This window comes from Delphinapterus leucas, chromosome 1, assembly GCF_059928025.1.
Source record: "Delphinapterus leucas isolate spDelLeu-1000000601 "Yukka" chromosome 1, BTC_Dleu_Yukka2, whole genome shotgun sequence".
Classification (NCBI taxonomy): domain Eukaryota; kingdom Metazoa; phylum Chordata; class Mammalia; order Artiodactyla; family Monodontidae; genus Delphinapterus; species Delphinapterus leucas.
The window spans coordinates 81,308,495-81,326,010 of NC_143129.1; the positions used below are offsets into that span (position 1 = coordinate 81,308,495).

General features: G+C 49.0%; 1 protein-coding gene across 3 annotated transcripts; it reads right to left on the reverse strand.

Annotated features, from left to right (window-relative positions):
• Positions 1-459: 459 nt before the first annotated feature.
• RIIAD1 (regulatory subunit of type II PKA R-subunit domain containing 1) lies at positions 460-13,854 on the reverse strand. 3 transcript variants are annotated; one of them, XM_022564171.3, is made up of 5 exons: positions 12,831-12,970; positions 12,259-12,335; positions 7,047-7,093; positions 5,794-5,921; positions 5,074-5,186 (listed from the first exon to the last, which is right to left on the reverse strand). In XM_022564171.3, exons 1-4 carry the CDS (start codon positions 12,912-12,914, stop codon positions 5,851-5,853), a joined length of 279 nt encoding a protein of 92 aa, XP_022419879.2. In that variant the 5' UTR covers positions 12,915-12,970; the 3' UTR covers positions 5,074-5,186; positions 5,794-5,850. The 3 variants fall into 3 exon arrangements, with proteins under 3 accessions (XP_089771618.1, XP_022419879.2, XP_089771633.1); XM_089915492.1 differs by lacking the exon at positions 5,794-5,921 and having other exon boundaries at positions 460-5,186; positions 12,831-13,854; XM_089915507.1 differs by lacking the exons at positions 5,074-5,186; positions 5,794-5,921 and adding an exon at positions 5,937-6,462 and having other exon boundaries at positions 12,831-13,854.
• Between the last annotated feature and the right edge of the window lie 3,662 nt (positions 13,855-17,516).

Genomic DNA, 17,516 nt, shown 5'->3' on the forward strand with positions numbered 1-17,516 from the left:
GTGTGGAAACAAAACGCAGTAATCCATTTAGCCTTTTTCCATCAGATTTAGTTTGCAGATACATCTTAATTGAACAATTAACCTATCCTACAGCTACCAGACAGCCATTAGGAGTTTGTTCTTCCAGTCTCCTGAGATGTGCTTATCGCTGCAATTCTTTGAGGGCTCTGTGCTGTCACTTATCCAGCCCAGTGACTGAAGAATAGGGTACTTTGTGAAGTCCTGCTCCTGAAGGACCCGCCTCAGATTCCAGGCCACTTGGGGCCTGTGAGGGACGGGTCAGGAGTGTGACTAGTGAACTGTTGTGTTGGGCCTTGAAGAAGCTTTCTGGAGAAAGTGCTAAGTCTTCAGTCTCACACAAAATAGCCCTAAACTCCAACATATCAACTTGCATTTAATTTTCGTGTACTCCCTCTTCTCCTTGTGACTCTCCTCAGTGACTGTCCCCTGTGCCAGGTTAAATTACTACCTCACTGAAACAATAGCTGCTATCTACGAAGGCCTACCATAGGCCAGACATGGGAATGGTGCCTGCATGTGTAATGACACTTGCACAAGTCCACAAGGGACATGTTATCCCCCTTATAGATGAAGAAACTCAGCAGCCCAAGGGGACAACAGGAATGCTTTAACAGTGCCAAGAGCCTGTTCTTTTGCAACAAGCATTTAGTGAAAAGCTACTGTATGCAAAGCACATTTGATTCTTTTGGATTAAAGCCGAATTTTCCCATGGATGCTGAAAAATTTCTGGGTTTGTATGTCCATATGCATGTGCCAGCCTGCTCCCAGGGAGCTGTTTTTACAAAGCAAATGTTAGCATTCATGGATTTCAGATTCACGATGACAACAAAGCTCAAAGATAAAATCTAGTAGCGTGCCCCACTTTTTTTTTTTTTTTTTTTTTTTTTTTTACAGATATGAAAACCAAGGCCCTACGAGACTGTTAGATAACAGTGGTATCTAAGATAACAGTGAGGAAAGGCTTCAGGAAGAAGTTTCCTTGGAAGAAGCAAGACTTGTCCCTCAGATTTAATAACGGGGAGATATGATATTAGACAGTAACTTGGTGCCTGTAATTTCTAATCATCTGTTAGCATTTAGCCCCCACGCTGGGAAACATTCTCTGGCCAAGCCCCCATCATGCCCACCTGCCACTACAGCGCCAGTCAGGTATCCCTCCTCTGTGCCCCTGCAGTGGCTTGCCCTTTTCTCTTATCATTTCACTTTTGAAACTGATTATAATTATCTATTAATCCATCTCCACTCACTAGACTTCGAGTTCCTTGAGGAAAATGTATCTGACTTCCAAAAGTTTGCAGCCTGAGTATATAATGTACCCTAATGTTTGCTGAATAAACGAGTGAATAAGTGATCAAACAAGTGAATGAATAATCAACCTTGCAAGGTTTCTTTCTTATGACACTTCTAAGAAGGAAACATCTAAGGAGCTCATGAAACAGCACTGCCAGAGATTAGGCCCTGGATTTTGCAACTTCTGAGGAAACTTTCTATTATAGGAATCTGGAAATTTGTGACCATTCTCCCACTCCCAGCCCTGTCTCTCTCCCTCCTGCTCACTCCACTCAGGCCTGGCACGGGCATTCTCCGAGCGGAGCGGTGTCTTGCCCAGGAGAGGGCAGCAGAGGCCCATCCAGGGAGATGAGAGCGATGAGCTTTCCAGCTCTGGCCCTGCCTTCCCACCCAGCGAGAGCCAGCCGGAGGCCATCCTTGCTGCACGCCTGTGACAGCTTCTGCTCCAACTGTGAGGACAGGAACCTGACACAGAGGTCACTCTAGGTCACGTGGTGGCAAAGTTAGGCCTGCCCATTAGTTCCCATTACTTCTGGACATCAGGGCCAATCTGCACAACACTTCCAAGAAGCCCCTAATGTCTTTTAGCCTAAAAGTAAAATAGACCCGAAGATGTGGAAAATGTCAAACCCCTGGATGCTCAAGCGTCTCCCATTACAAAAGGCCGTCCTCAACACTGCCTCCCCTTCTAGCTACTACCCTTCCTCCGTCCGCCTCACAGCCTTGCCCCTAGAAGGTCATCTCCACGGGCAGCGTGCATCCACCTCCACAACCTCATCTCACAATTGCTGCTAAGCCCACTGCAGTCGCACTTGTGTCAACCCCACTGAAGCTATAACCATATTAATTCTGCGCACGACCCAATGTTTAAATGCCTGGGGGAAGCAACTTCAGTCTGCTCCCTAGAAAAGGGCTCTCTGAGGAAGTGACTAGAAGCTATCTAGGGCACTGTTCAATGGCTAAATCCTCAACTTCCCAGCCTCCCTTCAAGAGGGGGCCACGTACACAGTTCTGGCCAGTGAGATGGTAGTGGAAGCTGGGGGGCAGAAGTGGGTGTCCTGAGGAAGCTTTTGCTTTCCTGAGAAGACAGACAAGTACCACTGGCACAGTCCCTTCCTGGTCCTCCTGCGTCTCCTCTGACCATGAGGGAGGGAAGGAACGGCAGAGAGGTGGCCCCTGAAACAACGCCAGCAGCCGCCACCTGCGGGTCTGCCACGTGAGGAAAGCACGGCCTGCTCGCTTAGCAGAGTCTTCTCTTGCTTCCAGCACACAGCATCCTAACTTGGACCATTAGCTCTGTGAGGTTCTGGGGAAGAGAAATCCAGGCAGAGTTCGAAGGCCCTAAAGTGGGAACTGCCTTGGCATGGTCGGGGAGGAGAGAAAAGATTGGTGTGACTGGAGCCCCGTGAGGCGGGAGGAAAAGAGCAGCCGATGACCGAGAGGTGGAGGGGCTACGTGAAGCTTTGCAGTCCCTGGAAGGCCATCCGGACTTTAAGTGCACAGAAGACCACTAAAGGGGTTTAGGCAGGAAAGTAACATACAGATTTAGGTTTCTTAAAAGATCATTCGAGCTACCACGTGGAGAATGAGTCAGGGAGGGAGGGTACGGCAGACACTGCTTCGGGACTGACCCAACAGCTGCTCCCCCTCCTTTTCTCTTGCCCCCTTCAGCTCTGGAAGCAAGGAAGAAAGGAGTAATAAGAATCAGCAGGCCAGGACTTCCCTGGTGGCGCAGTGGTAAAGAATCCGCCTGCCAATGCAGGGCACATGGGTTCTGAGCCCTGGTCCGGGAAGATTCCCACATGCCGTGGAGCAACTAAGCCTGTGCGCCACAACTACTGAGCCTGCGCTCTAGGGCCCGCGAACCACAACTATACCGAGCCCACGCGCCACAGCTACTAAAGCCCGCATGCCTAGAGCCTGTGCTCTGCAACAAAGAGAAGCCACCGCAATGAGAAGCCCGCACACCACAACGAAGAGTAGCCCCTGCTCGCCGCAACTAGAGAAAGCCCGCACACAGCAATGAAGACCCAACAGTCAATAAATAAATAAATAAATTTATTTATTTATTTAAAAAAAAAAAAATCAGCAGGCCACCAGCATCCTGCTCAGCAGAATGTAAGCACCGCGACACCCTGACTACCCCATGCCTCTTGCCACGTCTGCCTAGCAAATCCCTTCTTACACATCACATGCCAGTTTCCATGAGGCCTCCCTCACTCCCTCACTTCGCAAGAAGACCAGGTGTTCCTTCTTCCACCGCCTCCCGTATCATGTCCCTACTTCCATCATAGGTATACAACAGTCTTGATAGCAGTCGACGTAATGGGACTGCTCATTCAACTATACAAGCATTCGTTCTCTCCACAAATGCATACCAAGCACTTGCTACATTCAGACACTGTGCTAGGGGTCCGGAACTCAACAGTGACCAAGTTCGATTTTTAGGTTTGGTCCCTGCCCTGGTGGAGCTTTCAGTCTAAAAAGTGAGATATTCAGACAGTTAAGGTTTGGGGAGAAAAGCAGCCCATCTCCCAGACCATGAACCGCTGCACAGGAGGGACGATCGCTCTGCCTTACCCCCAGGACCGAGCACACCGTCTCACACAGAGAAGGTGCACTATGACCTAAAAATGCATTTCTTATCTCTACCAGGAAACTCCCCAAGCACGAGCCGCTGTACTCTCATGTATTAAATCACGCACTCAAGCATCTTGAAAAACACTCTGCTCTCTCCCCACACTGTTGCAGGTCTCTTCCCCTACAAAAGGTTCCAAGAGTGTCTAACATAACACTTCACATCAGAGATCCTTAGTAGATGTGTGTTTGGGATACCTCATTGTCAGAGCCATGGCTGCTGAAGTGTGATTCTGAAAGCACTGAAAATAACTCCTCAGGTTCCTACCCCATAGCTTATTATGTGTAGCTTTAATAGTTCTCTAAACGCCCCATTTTGTTGCCCTTTCTACTACTGCAGATGACGGTAGCTGGGAACAAGACAGCAGAGACAAGGGAAATAAAAATAATACAGCCCCCACTTCGGTCTGTATTATTTGTTGCTTCTGTTGCCATAGTGAAGTTGACAAGTGACACACAGGTGAGAGGTCCTTCCTACAGTGGAACCAGTGAGTTTTGGAGGCCAGAGAGGTAGGACACACACACATGCAAGACTTCCACGCCTCCTAGGCCTGGAAAGGACTTACCAAGCCAACCGGCCCACTCTCCTGCCTCTAAGCTAAAAATCAAATGGATGGGCAGCTTGTTCCTAAAAATCCTCAAGAACAAAGTCCACCACCTCTGAGTCACCCATGGGGCTCTTATTTCACAATATTCATGGCCCTGAATGGGTTTTCTGTGTCTAATCTCATTCGCTCTTGCCGTCCACCCAACCCAATTCCTCTATTGCTTCTATGGAAATAAAAGTTAATCATCACCTGTACACTTTGTACAGTAACCCCAGAGGTAAGATAAAAAACAAAAGCCACCTTGGAAGCGTGGACTCTGCTTGAGTACAACCATGACCAGCTGTGTTCCTCTCAGGATTCCCCACCCCTGCCCTTTTGTCTGGTCTTGGCTCTGGGAGTGAGTGGCCTGAAGGGGCAGGGAGTACACGGGGTTGAGGCACATGTGGAAACACCCACTGACCTAGCTCAGAGGCCTCTGCCACGAACAGAGAAACAGGCCTGCTACCTACCCGGTCAGAGTGGGGGCAGAGCAGCCTCCCGTGAAGGATGTCTTCTTCCTTCTAAGTGAAATAAAGCAGAGAGAACAGGGAGGTCTGTTTTTAATGAGCATCTTTAAAAGCCTTTGCAACAGCAAACACAGCCCGGAAACCCACACTGATGGCAACAGGGCTCTCTCGCTTCCAGATGACCCTGCAAAACAGAAATGGTGCTGCTAAATCAGGAGTGTGGCTTTTTCCCACCTCACATTTAAAAATGCCAACTTTCAAAATCATTTCAGAAATCCTGCCTGAAAAATGTGTGATGGCCCTCACGGCGTAGCCTGGTTTGACGATGAAGGGGGCAGGAAAGCGCCCAATCCAAATGCAACGAGGGAAACTGCCCCCACCCTTTCCAGAAGCAGTGGGAAAGCCCTTCTACTCCCGCCGCCAAAGACACAAGGAAAAGGCCACCTGCAGGAGCACACAGGAATTCTGCAGCCTGAGAGCAGGCTCTTGATACTAATGGATCCCACCCCATTTCCCTGGCTCTCTCTTTCCTCCAGAACTACTCAACTTCCATTCTCTTGATCCATGTCACTAGATTAAGAAGACGGATGTCTCTCCCTGCCACGGACATGCCAGACAAGCCCTGGGCCTCTCTTCACATTCCCTAAAGTAGTGTCAGGAAAATGAAACACTTGCACGGAACTTCTCTGCAGCATCTCTGTTTGGTTTCTTTCACACCCTGGGCCGAGGAACCAGTGCTTATTTTCACAGGAGTAAAGAAGCCTCTGACTGTAAGTGAGGTTAACACCCACCCCGAGGCTGGATGCTTTCTGTTCTCTCTCAACAGCTGAGCATCATGATTTTGCTAATTAAGCCGCTTTCTTCTCCTTAATTAGCTGCATGTGAATCTTGTTGGGAAGTCTTGGATCCGTGAAATAGTCTGGGATAAGAATTAAAAAGAAGAAATCATCTAAACCCAAGGGAAAAAGACTAGGCGAGAGACAGCTCACTCTGCTAAAAAGCCAGGAAGGCTCTGTCTTAGCAGGACTGTTACTGGTGGTCCTGCTTTACAATGTAATATGAGATGCCACAGCAAATCCCAAGGTCACTGTCTTCCCCGCCCCCGTGCCACCCCCCCCCCCACCCAGAAGTTCTGAGCCTCCAGCTCCAGCATTCCCAGCAAGGGCTGACAGGGCAGCCCCTGTCCCCTCCACACCGCCCTGCCGCTGGCCTGTCAGCTTGCTGACGCGCAGGGAGCCATGAGAGGGCTGAGGGAGTTTCTGGCTTTCTGCTCCAGGCCCATCTTGGGGCCCAAATAAATACCAAGTGTTATTCTTGTCTCAGCTCGGCCTGCTGGCTCCTGTCTCTGAGACATCACGCCCTCTCTGAGAATATCCTCTCAGAGGAGAGCCAGGCTCTTGCAGGATGACGACAGAAGAGGATTTTTATATACCCAGCATAACGTGAATCAGGGGCAGCATCTGCTGCGACAGCAAAGGCATACTTAGATTCAGTCAGAAACGGTTTGAGGCTGTAACCCCAGGGCTAAAAGGACCCAAGAAATCATCGAGCCCAGCCCCTTCCCTTTAAATACCATTGACCTCAAGCCATCTCAGGGCAGCGGAGCCCATTAGAATCACCTGGGGAGCCTTTAAACCTGTGGATGCCCGGCCCCACCCCAGACTAATTAAATAAAAACCTCTGGGGGTGGGCCTGGGCATCAGTATTTTTTTTAATTCCCCAGATTATTTTAATGTGCAGCCAGGGTTGAGAACCCCGCTTTAAGATTCCCAGGGTAAGAGCTGCCAGTCTGTTCCTTAGGGAATCTCAAAATTCTTAACAATCTTTACCACGAGGAAGTTCTGCCTCGTTTCTTACCTGTCCTCATTTTGAGGAAATGACATTGAGGAAAGAGCCTTTTGAAAAAAGCTCCCTTGGGAGACACTGGATAAAGAAGCACCCCAGACTCTGCAGGGAGAATCCTGGGCTTGTCCGAGTCTAAATTCACAGTAACACTCGTGGTGCTCGTTTATCAAACGCCCAAAATGGATGCTGCCTTACTCACCTGCAGCAAATTCTTGAATGTTGTCTGGTCTTTTCAAAAACATTTCTCTGGAAAACATCAAGGGATAAGGGGAGGAGGTAAAGCAGGTCCTGCACTGTCAGGGCAGATGACCCGAGACACACCCGTCCTGGCAGGCGGAAAGCCAGAGGACTCCTGCCAAGGACCCTTTCCTTCGTGATTTTCCTTCTAGTCAGGATCTGAGGCCAGGAGCAAGACATTCTAAATGGCAAGAAGCCTAGGGAATGCTCACCTCACAAGACAGCAAGTGCTGCAGCCAAGTGAAGCTTGCCATTCACTCCACAAACATTTCACAGAACCAGAGACCAGGCCCAGGCCAGGCGGCAAGTTGAAGAGCTCGCTGCCTCCTCCTCGAGGGACTCACGTGTGGTGGGACAGATGTGCAACCCACCACCCTCCAAGGAAGTGTAACCAGGAATCGCCACGGGTGGGGGGAGGGCACAGTAAACCACGCTGAGAGGATGGACTTGAGATGGCTGTTGGCCCTGCATACAGTGGACACTGGGACAAAACCCACGGCGCCGGTGCCACTGGGAATCTGAAACTGCCTTATAGCCCACCGACTTTTATAGCTCATAAAGCTCGTTCATAAACATTATCTCACTCTACACTCTGTGAAACAGCAATGACTGTGCCCCATTTTACACATGAAGAAAGCAAGCTTTCAAAAGGTTGACCATTTGCCCAAGTTCATAAAGCAAGTAAATAAAGCAGAGGAAGCCCAGGTCTTGTGGTTCCAAGGCCAGTGCTCTACAACATGGCCTTGTGGCCGTGGCTGCCCTGCCCCACCGGCATGGAAGGCCCTCCCTGCCCAGGAGGCCTCTGCCTCCCAAGCTTCAAGAATTTTGCTTCCCTTCTTCTCCTTCAATTCAATTTGAGAATTGTTGAGCACAAATTCTGTGTAAGTCACTAAGATATGAGGGATTGATTTTAAAAAGATAAAATATAGCCCCACCTCAAAGGAATTACAGTCAAGTGAAAGGAAATGGGTAAGTTCCCAAATGTCCAAAAGGCCAAGTAACCTCCAGGTAGTGCTACAGGAGGGTACGAAATAGCGTGCTGGGAGATCACAGGAGAGAGAGTGATTCCTTACGGCAAGACCCCCAAATCCTCACAGAGCAGCTGGCGTTTGAGAGCGCCCTTGAGGTACACATGGGACGAGGGCTGAGGGACAAGAGCCTTCCAGACCAAGGAGCAGCAGGAATAAAGGCCCCAAAATTAAAGGGAACTGCCCATGTCCTATTGACAGTGAACTCCAGAGGGTAGGAACTGGGTCGTATCCACCTTTGTTTCCCCAGGGTCTAGAAGAGCACTCAGGGAGTGTCAGTGCCCCTGCAGAGGGTGGTGGAATGATCAGAGAGGTCCAGTCTGGCTGGAGTGGGGGCACGTGCAAGGAGTAGTGGGAAGCGAAGGAGGCCCTAGTATGGAGGGCCTTGAAGACCAGGGAGAGACATTCATACTCAGTTCAAGAGACAATGGTGGGGGGACTTCCCTGGTGGCACAGTGGATAAGAATCCACCAGCCAACGCAGGGGACACGGGTTTGAGCCCTGGTCCGGGAAGATCCCACATGCCGTGGAGCAACTAAGCCCGTGCACCACAACTACTGAGCCTGCGCTCTAGAGCCCGCGAGCCACAGCTACTCAGCCGGTGTGCCACAACTACTGAAGCCTGCGTGCCTAGAGCCCGTGTTCTGCAACAAGAGAAGCCACCACAATGAGAAGCCCATGCACCACAACTAGAGAAAGCCCACGCGCAGCAAGGAAAACCCATCGCAGCCAAAAATAAATAAATAAATAAATATTTTAAAAAAGAGAGAGACAATGGGGGGACTTCCCTGGTGGCGCGGTGGTTAAGAATCCGCCTGCCAATGCAGGGGACACAGGTTCGAGCCCTGGTCCGGGAAGATCTCACATGCCGCGGAGCGACTAGGCCCATGTGCCACAACTACTGAGCCTGCGCTCTAGAGCCTGCGAGCCACAATTACTGAGCCCGAGTGCCACACTACTGAAGCCCATGGGCCTAGAGCCCGTGCTCCGCAACAAGACAAGCCACCACAATGAGAAGCCCGCACACCGCAACGAGGACCCAACGTGGCCAAAAATAAATAAACATATTTATATTTTAAAAAAAGAGAGAGACGGGCTTCCCTGGTAGCGCAGCGGTTGAGAGTCCGCCTGCCAGTGCAGGGGACACGGGTTCGAGCCCTGGTCCGGGAAGGTCCCACATGCCGCGGAGCAACTAAGCCCATGCACCACCGCAATGAAGAGTAGCCCCCGCTCGCCGCAACTGGAGAAAGCCCGCCTGCAGCAACAAAGACCCAACGCAGCCAAAAATAAATAAAAATAAAATTTTAAAAAAAAAGAGACAATGGGAATGGATAAACAAAGCGTGGTAGAGTCACACAGTGGAATACTACACAGCAATGAGAATGGAGAATGTAAGATACTGCTGGGGCTTCCCTGGTGGCGCAGTGGTTGAGAGTCTGCCTGCCAATGCAGGGGACGCAGGTTCGTGCCCCGGTCCGGGAAGATCCCACATGCCGTGGAGCGGCTGGGCCCGTGAGCCATGGCCACTGAGCCTGCGCGTTCGGAGCCTGTGCTCCGCAATGGGAGAGGTCACAACAGTGAGAGGCCCGCGTACCGCAAAAAAAAAAAAAGATACTGCTGAGCAAAAGAAGCCAGGCACAAAAGAGCACATATTGTGGAATTCCATTTGTATAAAGTACACAAAAACGCAAAATGAATCTGTGCGATTAGAAGTCAGGATACTAGCTAACTTTTTGGAGGAAGTGACTGAAAGGGGCCACAAAGGGTCTGAGGTGCTAGTCAGGTTCTAGTTCTTGATCTGGACGCTAGTATCATGTGTGTTCTCAGCTTGTGAAAGTTCATCCAGTTTAGGATATGCCACTTGTCTGTACTTTATATTTCAATAGAATGTTTAAAAAAAAAAAAAAAGGCAATATTGTGGATCCACTGAAGATTTTTCCAGCCAAGGAATGATATGATCTGTGCTATGGTTTGGGAAGATTCATCTGCCTGGCTGTTTACAAAAACACCTAATAAAACCTGTCTACAATTTCACACTTTGTTATCATATCTCCAGCCTAAAACCTGAGATCTCTGGATGCCTAAAATAAGTTAGATCCCTATTTCTAACATTTTTCGGTTCTAAAATTCAAGGCATTAAGAGTTCCATATACTGTATATATGAGTATAGACTGGAGAGTTGTAGCTGAATGGCCATAAATCATTAGGATCTGCAAAACCCAAGTGGTAAGCTTGCCTCCCAACAAAAACAGAGTGGGGCTTCTCACGGCTTGCAGTGAGCGTACAGCAGAGACCTGCAGACAGGTGAGGACAGGCATGCTGCCCAGGATTCTGTCCCCCCTTCTCCCTCTGTCCCCTTTTCTCACAGGAAGGACCATCCGAAGCATCCAGTGCAGACGAGGGGCTGATTCTGGTTCACTCTGGTATTATCCAAAGGAAATAACAATCACACCAAAAAGAAAACCAAAAGCAAACCCTCAAAGTTCAAACACTTCCTCTCCCCTCTCCCCTCCCCCTCAGAAAGAGAAAGGCCTAAAAGGCGCCAGGAGGATTTCACAGAGGAGTTCCAGGACAGCAAAAGGAGAAGCCTGGTGGCCTATCTGGCCCAGGGAGGGGGATGATAAGGAAGGAAAGGGAAGATGCCTAGAGCTGTCCTTGCAGACACCCATCTCCTCCTGGAAACTGTTCCTGGGCAGAGAAGCAGGGCCACCCCTGCCATGTGACTAAAACAACACCCTCTTTATTCACCACCCCCAAAGGTTCTAATCCTTTTGTTTGTGAACATTGCAAATGGTGAGTTAATTCAGGTTTTAACATCTATCCCCAATCTCGCTGCTGGAATCATTCCTAACTTGGGTTGCAAGCTCCCCAGGATAGGAAAGATGTCATCCTTTATCTCCCTTTAGAAGAAAAGGTACAGAAAGTGATGGCCTGATCTCCAGGGCTGACACTGACAGAGGACCCCTAAACTATCTTTTGCCCAAGCCTTAAGCCTGGCCCAAAAAAACCAAACCTCACAGACAGGTTTCCATTTTCCCTTTCCCCTTCCCCTATCTGCCCTCTGAGAATCGGGTGCCACTTTGAAGAACAATGAAGCATGGAAAAAAGACACCCCTCCAGGCCTACTTTTAAAAAGACAAAGGAGAGCCCTACCTCTGGCTCCCCAGCTCCTGTGTGCTTACAGTGCAACACAGTGGAAAAACCAGGGGTTTGGATTCTGGTTCAGCAATCTGGGGAAGGTATTTCACCTGTAAAATGGAAGTGATAATAAACTATCTTTGTAGAGTTGCTAGGAGGATCAGCAAAAATGTACCAAAATGTCATACACTGTGGGCCCTGGGGACACAAACATGGCTCCACCAGCTTAGAGCTTTGGTCCAGGGAGAGAAAGAAAATGCAATTATACAATGTGATAACTGCTAATGTAGGAAACCAACAGCAGTGCCTGGAAATGGAAGCCATTATTATTTAAATCGTGCCTATCTGTTTGTAGCCAAACAGTATTCGGCATAGCTCTATTGTATTCATCCATTGATGCTCCATGATTTTTTTTCCCCTCAGTTCTTTGCTTTTCATCCTATTAGGAACATTTTCACTCAAGCAAATGCCATGCTGAAAGGCAGTGTGGGGGAAGGAAAAAGGTGCTCCAGGACATGGTGGAAAATGGTTTTCTTTTCCCCATGACTTACAAGGGAGTGGCTTCCAACCCTTGGGAGTCTTTCCACACCAGTGTTCTCAGGTAGAGAAAGGCCAGACGTCTGAATTTTTTTTAAGTTCTAGTGACCTTGTTAAAGGCCTCTGATAGAGAATAGGGTTCTACACCCAATGGCTGTCTGCTGAGTTTCTCAATGCCAAATTCCCTCTTCCAAGTGTTGGAAGGTATGTATTTATCCTTAGAGCTAAAGTGAATGCATATTAATATTTTTTGAGAATTTTGAGATAACTGAAGGAAACCTCTAGAGATAACAAGAAAACCCTGGGTGCCACAGACCCCGGCGCTAGAAAATATTCAATCTCAGGATATTTTCTAAACTTCAGACCCTAAAGGAAGCAACAAGTAGTGTTTAAAGAAAGAGGTCACTCACACTCATCTATCCCCAACGAGATTTCCACTATTTGCTCAAGGCCAGTCTGAAAACCACCTACCTGAAGAAACCACTTATGAGCAACTCCACTTCTTTGTGGGTCCTTAGGTACTTTTCATTAGTAATCCGAGTCTGAATCTGGAGGGGAAGAGCAAAAGGTCATGCTTCATGAGGAGAAAGATTTCAGGGCTCAAGCCCTGGAGGTGTGGGGGGCTTGGGGAAACAACGTGCGCACTTAAGCCGGGTCTCTTCCCAGGACGTTTGAACATTTAAGCCATCTGTCTTCTTACAGATCAACATCTTCAATGCTGCCTCCGGCTCAGGCTTAGGGGCCTTAACTAAGGTCGGGTCTCTACCGTTGGGAAGTTCTTGTTTGTATCTAAGTTAAAGTATCCGGCAGTCAATTTCGGTCCATTTCTCTGGCCCATCCCTGTTTAAGTTTTTTTCTGGACTTTCAGGCGCCTGTCGGGCTCTGTTCAGGGCTCCAGAAGCCTAGGGTCCGCCGGGTGTGTCCCCACCCACCCAGCCTTCCGCCCCTTTATCTGGGAACAGGCTCCACGTCCCTTTTCTCTGGGGCCCTTACCCAGGGGGAGCTGCACTCTAATGGAGGCGGGGGTCAGGGGCCGCACCCACCTTGAAGCCGCGCAGCTTCTCCAGCTGCTCGGGACTCAGCGCCTCGGGGTACAGCCCTTGAATCCCGCCCGGCAGGGTCGCCATCTTGTCGCGGTCGTCAAGGCGACGGGAGGCGCGGCTGGTGAGGACCCACCCCCGGCCTGGCCCCGCCCTCTCCAGAAGGGGCGGGGCTGAGGGAAGCAATAAGGGGGCCACTCTGAAGCCGAGGAGTAAGCTCAGGAGGGTGTCTAAAGGATCCCCTTCCCCAGATTCGGGGACTGAATTCCCAGCTTGACTGCATATGAAAATGAGCCCTTTTTGACCCCACCCAACCTCAAATAGTTTTTTCTTTAGCTCTAGAGCATAACTGGAAAAGGGATTCCTAAGGCAGAGTCTCCCAGAATCTGGTTCCTGACTCTCTCATTTAAAGCCTAGTAGTAGGGAAGGAAAATCTAGGCTTCTTCCCTTTCCACCGGCCCGGGAGCCAAACCTTTCCATCCTTCAAGTGCAGACACTTGACCCTGAAGTCTTGGATTCTTAACACAACATGAAAGCACCCCATGGGATGGAATGAACCGAGTTCTACAAAGGAAGGAGTGTTCTCAGACTAAAAATGCTGGAAAGGACCTGGGGACATGCTGCCAGAAGTTTCCCCTCTTGGACTGACTTTCTTGTGTAGATTAACTGCTCCTTATAAATTCTAAATCATGTCTCCCATTCCCAATGGAGTAGGGGAGGGGAAAGGCAGTTGGTCTTCAAGATGTGTTCTTCTGCTATCTAATTAAGAAGAGAACGTGAGACAGAAAGCCAGAGAGCTGAAAATAGCACCTAGAAAGGGCAGGAGGCTGTCTGACAATACACGCAAGTGCTGAATTTCTACACCCCCTCGGAGATCATGAGCAGCAGAGACCTTGTGAGAGGCAGAGAAGAGCCCAAAAGGAAGCAGTCTTTTCAGATTTGAGAAAACTGCCCAAGGAGCAAGGAAAGAGCTTAACAAGCCCAGCATTAGGCCATGGCCTGGGAGGGGGTCTCTCTGCCATCTGCCTCTCAGAAAAGACTAGGAGGGAATTCGCCGGCGGTCCAGTGATTAGCACTCCGTGCTTTCACTGCTGGGGCTGGGTTCAATCCCTGGGCAGGGAAGTAAGATCCCGCAAGCTGCACAACATGGCCAAAAAAAAAAAAAGACTGAGGAAAAGAAGTGAAAATGTTGGCAGTTCCCAAGCCAGGAAAAACACCTCAAGAGGTAAATTAAATAGTGGGCTACAAACCTCTTCTCAGAAACCCCATCTGGGTAGTAATCATTTTGATTGTTTTTTAGGAGCGAGAGTTATAGTGAGAGGTAGATAAGCTGCCATCTGTCAGAAGTGATTTTTTTAGGCAGGAGCAGAGGTTAATCAGAGGTGATAGTTCCTGTTGGCTAAGACCTGTCTCTTCCCACCCCTCCACCCCCCAGAGAAGCTAGTGTTGGAACCTCTAAGTTGCACCATCCAATGTGGTCACCACGAGCCACCTGTGGCTATTAAGCACTTGAAATTTGCTGAAAGTGTCAGATGAGCTGTAAGTATAAATCACTCACTGGATTTTGAAGACTTGGTATTTTAAAATGTAAATATCTCTAATAATCCTTACATTGATTACATGTTGAATATTTTGGATATATCATATAAACTCATTGAATAATACATTGAATATACTGGTTAAATAAAATATATTATTAAAAGTCATTTCACTTTTTCTTTTCACTTTTTTAATGTGGCTACTAGAAACTTTTAAATTATAGATACAGCTTGCATTACAGTAAATGGTGCTGGTCTGGACTGTCAAATCTACACACACATACACACACACACACACACACAGAGGCATATACATGCACAATTCCCTCCATCCCCCACCCCCATGCATAAAATAATTAATGTCTTCCTTCTGCTAAGCTATGGTCTTCTTGTGATTTGAGAATCAGTCAAGCCTTTCTTGACTCACCACATCCCATGGCCCAAACCCCAAATACACATATGTGTAAATGAGAGAGGCTACTTTTCTTTTTTTAACAGCACCTCAGTTCTCACTATTGTAAATTGTGTTGGCCTTTCTTACCTCTCCACTTGAGGTAGAAGCCACTCGAGGGAAGGAAGATTATATAATCAATTCTTTGTACACTCTCACAGATTCTGCTACAGAAGTCTTCACTCTGTTTTCAATTAGTGAGGCCAGCAAGTATTTGATGAGTAGCCATTCTGCCCACACATACCATCACTACATTTTGACCTTTCTGAAAAGTACCCCAATTATTTAGCATGTCTCGTTTCCTAAGAATCTAAAACCAGGAGTGAGCTCTCTCTTTATAAAGTCAATAATCTTTTAATGTAGGGCATCTTAACATTGAGTGCAGAGAATAAGAAAGAGGGTGAGCTTGGGGATGGTGGGCAGAGAAAGTACCTTGGAGGAACCTAGTTGGAAGCCTCACCTCCTCCTGGAGAGCAATTCCCTGGTATGTGCCTCTGGGTCATTTTCCCCCCCAGTCTTCACCCCACAGGGCTTCCTCCCCTACAGCCTGAAGGACAACAGAGAGGTGCCCACAGTCGCCCAGCAAGGAGGGCCTGAAGAGAGTTCCCACATCTTCTCTCCTAAACCCCACCTCTCCTCTCAGACTGAAGCCTTCCGTCTGGGGACCACAAACTAAGCGAAGGATTGGAGGCGTTTTGCTGCCTGCAGCTGTCTCCTCAATTGCTGACTGGGAGGAGGAGTGAGGGGAGTTCATTATAATTCATTTTTGTGAATGTTTAATATTTCAATTAATATGATTAGCCCCAAGCCTGAATGAGCAGCAGGGCGGCAGATCTGCTGACAAGACACAGAGTAATGAGATCAACAGGGCCACGGGGTCTTCCTAGGCTCCATCCTCAGAGGGCGTGATCTGTTTAGCATCTCCATAAATACCAAGATCAGATTAGGAGGCAAGGGAAGGAGCAGTGGGGGTGGGGAGATGGGTGGAAAGTTACTTTCCAGATGTATTTGCACTCTTGACTCCCTGGCACTGCCATCGCATATTCTGACCACCCTGCACTGGGTCCTCTTCCATCTCCCCCTACCCACCCATTTTAGAGGACCCTATTGGGAGCATCTGGACATCCGTACCATGAAGTGTAATCACGTCTACACATACACACACACACACACACACACACACTCACACTCAAACATACATACCTGTCAGAATGTGGCTTCAGGCCACAGAAATGATGCTAGGGAAGGATGGATGGTGGTGAATGGAGAATCAAGCAGTAGAAAGAAGGATAGCTCTCACCCAGGGCTCAAATGAAGACACAAGAGGAAGAAAGGCCAGGCTCAACCACTCCCCCCATTCCCAAGAGGAGATTTGACAGGGAAGTTAAACGCATGGACTTTGAACCACACTGTCCGGGCTCCACTCTCAGCTATACCTCTTTCCAGTGTGTGACCTTAGGCAAGTCATTTAATCTCTCTGTGCCTTGGTTTCCTCATCTTTACTGGAAGGTAACAATAGAACCTACATCATAGGGTGGTGCTAAGGGTTAAACAAGTTAGTAAATATAAAGCACTTAAACAATGCCTATGACACGGACCAACACCGTAAGAGCCATCTAAGTGATGGTACTATTAATTCCCTTCCAGAAGAAAAGCCTGCCTGTCCAGAGAGCTGAGGCAGGGCTGCTGGGATTCAGGTGGGACAGATTTCAGAGACACCAGCACCACTGTGGAGACATCAGCCCCATTCTGGGGTGAAGAAGGGGTGACAGGAGGCAAGGAGTTCCACAAAAGCTGTGAGCCCAGGTCGGCAAGCACCTGATGGCAGGCAAGGGCTGCCCCGTCCAAGAGGTTTGATGCCAGCAGATACTCCCTGCGTTGAGGGGGAGCTGTAAGTGAGCGCGGTGTACAGAGGGGTCAAGCTCCCTCAGCATCACAGGGCAAACCGATCATCTGTAGAAGTTTAACCGTTTAGGGGAGTAATGGCCCCCAAATATGCTTCCCCCATCCCTCTTTGTTACCTGACTCAACTAGAGAGTCCCAGTCAGGGAACATAACTGGGGTGGGGGGGAGGGGAGAAGCAGAAGGAAGGAATTTTGGGGTTTCCTCTGCCCTAAAGGGGAACTTGCCAGCTGTGATTCTGCCCATGGAAGGAATCAGGAATCTACTCTCATCAGAGGCTCTTGGCATTGACTACTTATTCGAGAAATATTTGTTAAGCTCCTACTACGTGTGAACAAGACACTGTGCTGGACACTAAAAGCTGAATTAAACAGTGTCCTGGTCTTCAAACAGCTTCCAAGTGCGAGCTCTCGCTGTCACCACTGCTGCCTCCCTGCCCACGCACTTATACACACAAACGCCCCAGAGGGCGAGAAGGGGGCGTCGGCAAATGCCAGCAAGATCGAGTTTTTCTTGGTTCCCTTTCTGGAAAACACAGTTCCCTCTCTGCACTCATCTCACCCTGCTCCCTCTTCCACAGCCCCCTTTCCATCTTTCTCTCTGGGTCCCTTCTGCCCTTTCCCCCAGGCTCTGCGACCTGCTTCCCTCCCCAGCTACACCCTTCTCCCCACCCGCCCCTAATCTGCCCAGCCATCTCTATGCCATCTTCTTTTCCCTGTTTTCTTCCCTTGGCTCCCCACTCTCAGTCTCCCCAGATGCCAGCTCCTCTCTCTTCCTCCCCCCTGCTCCCCTCTCCTG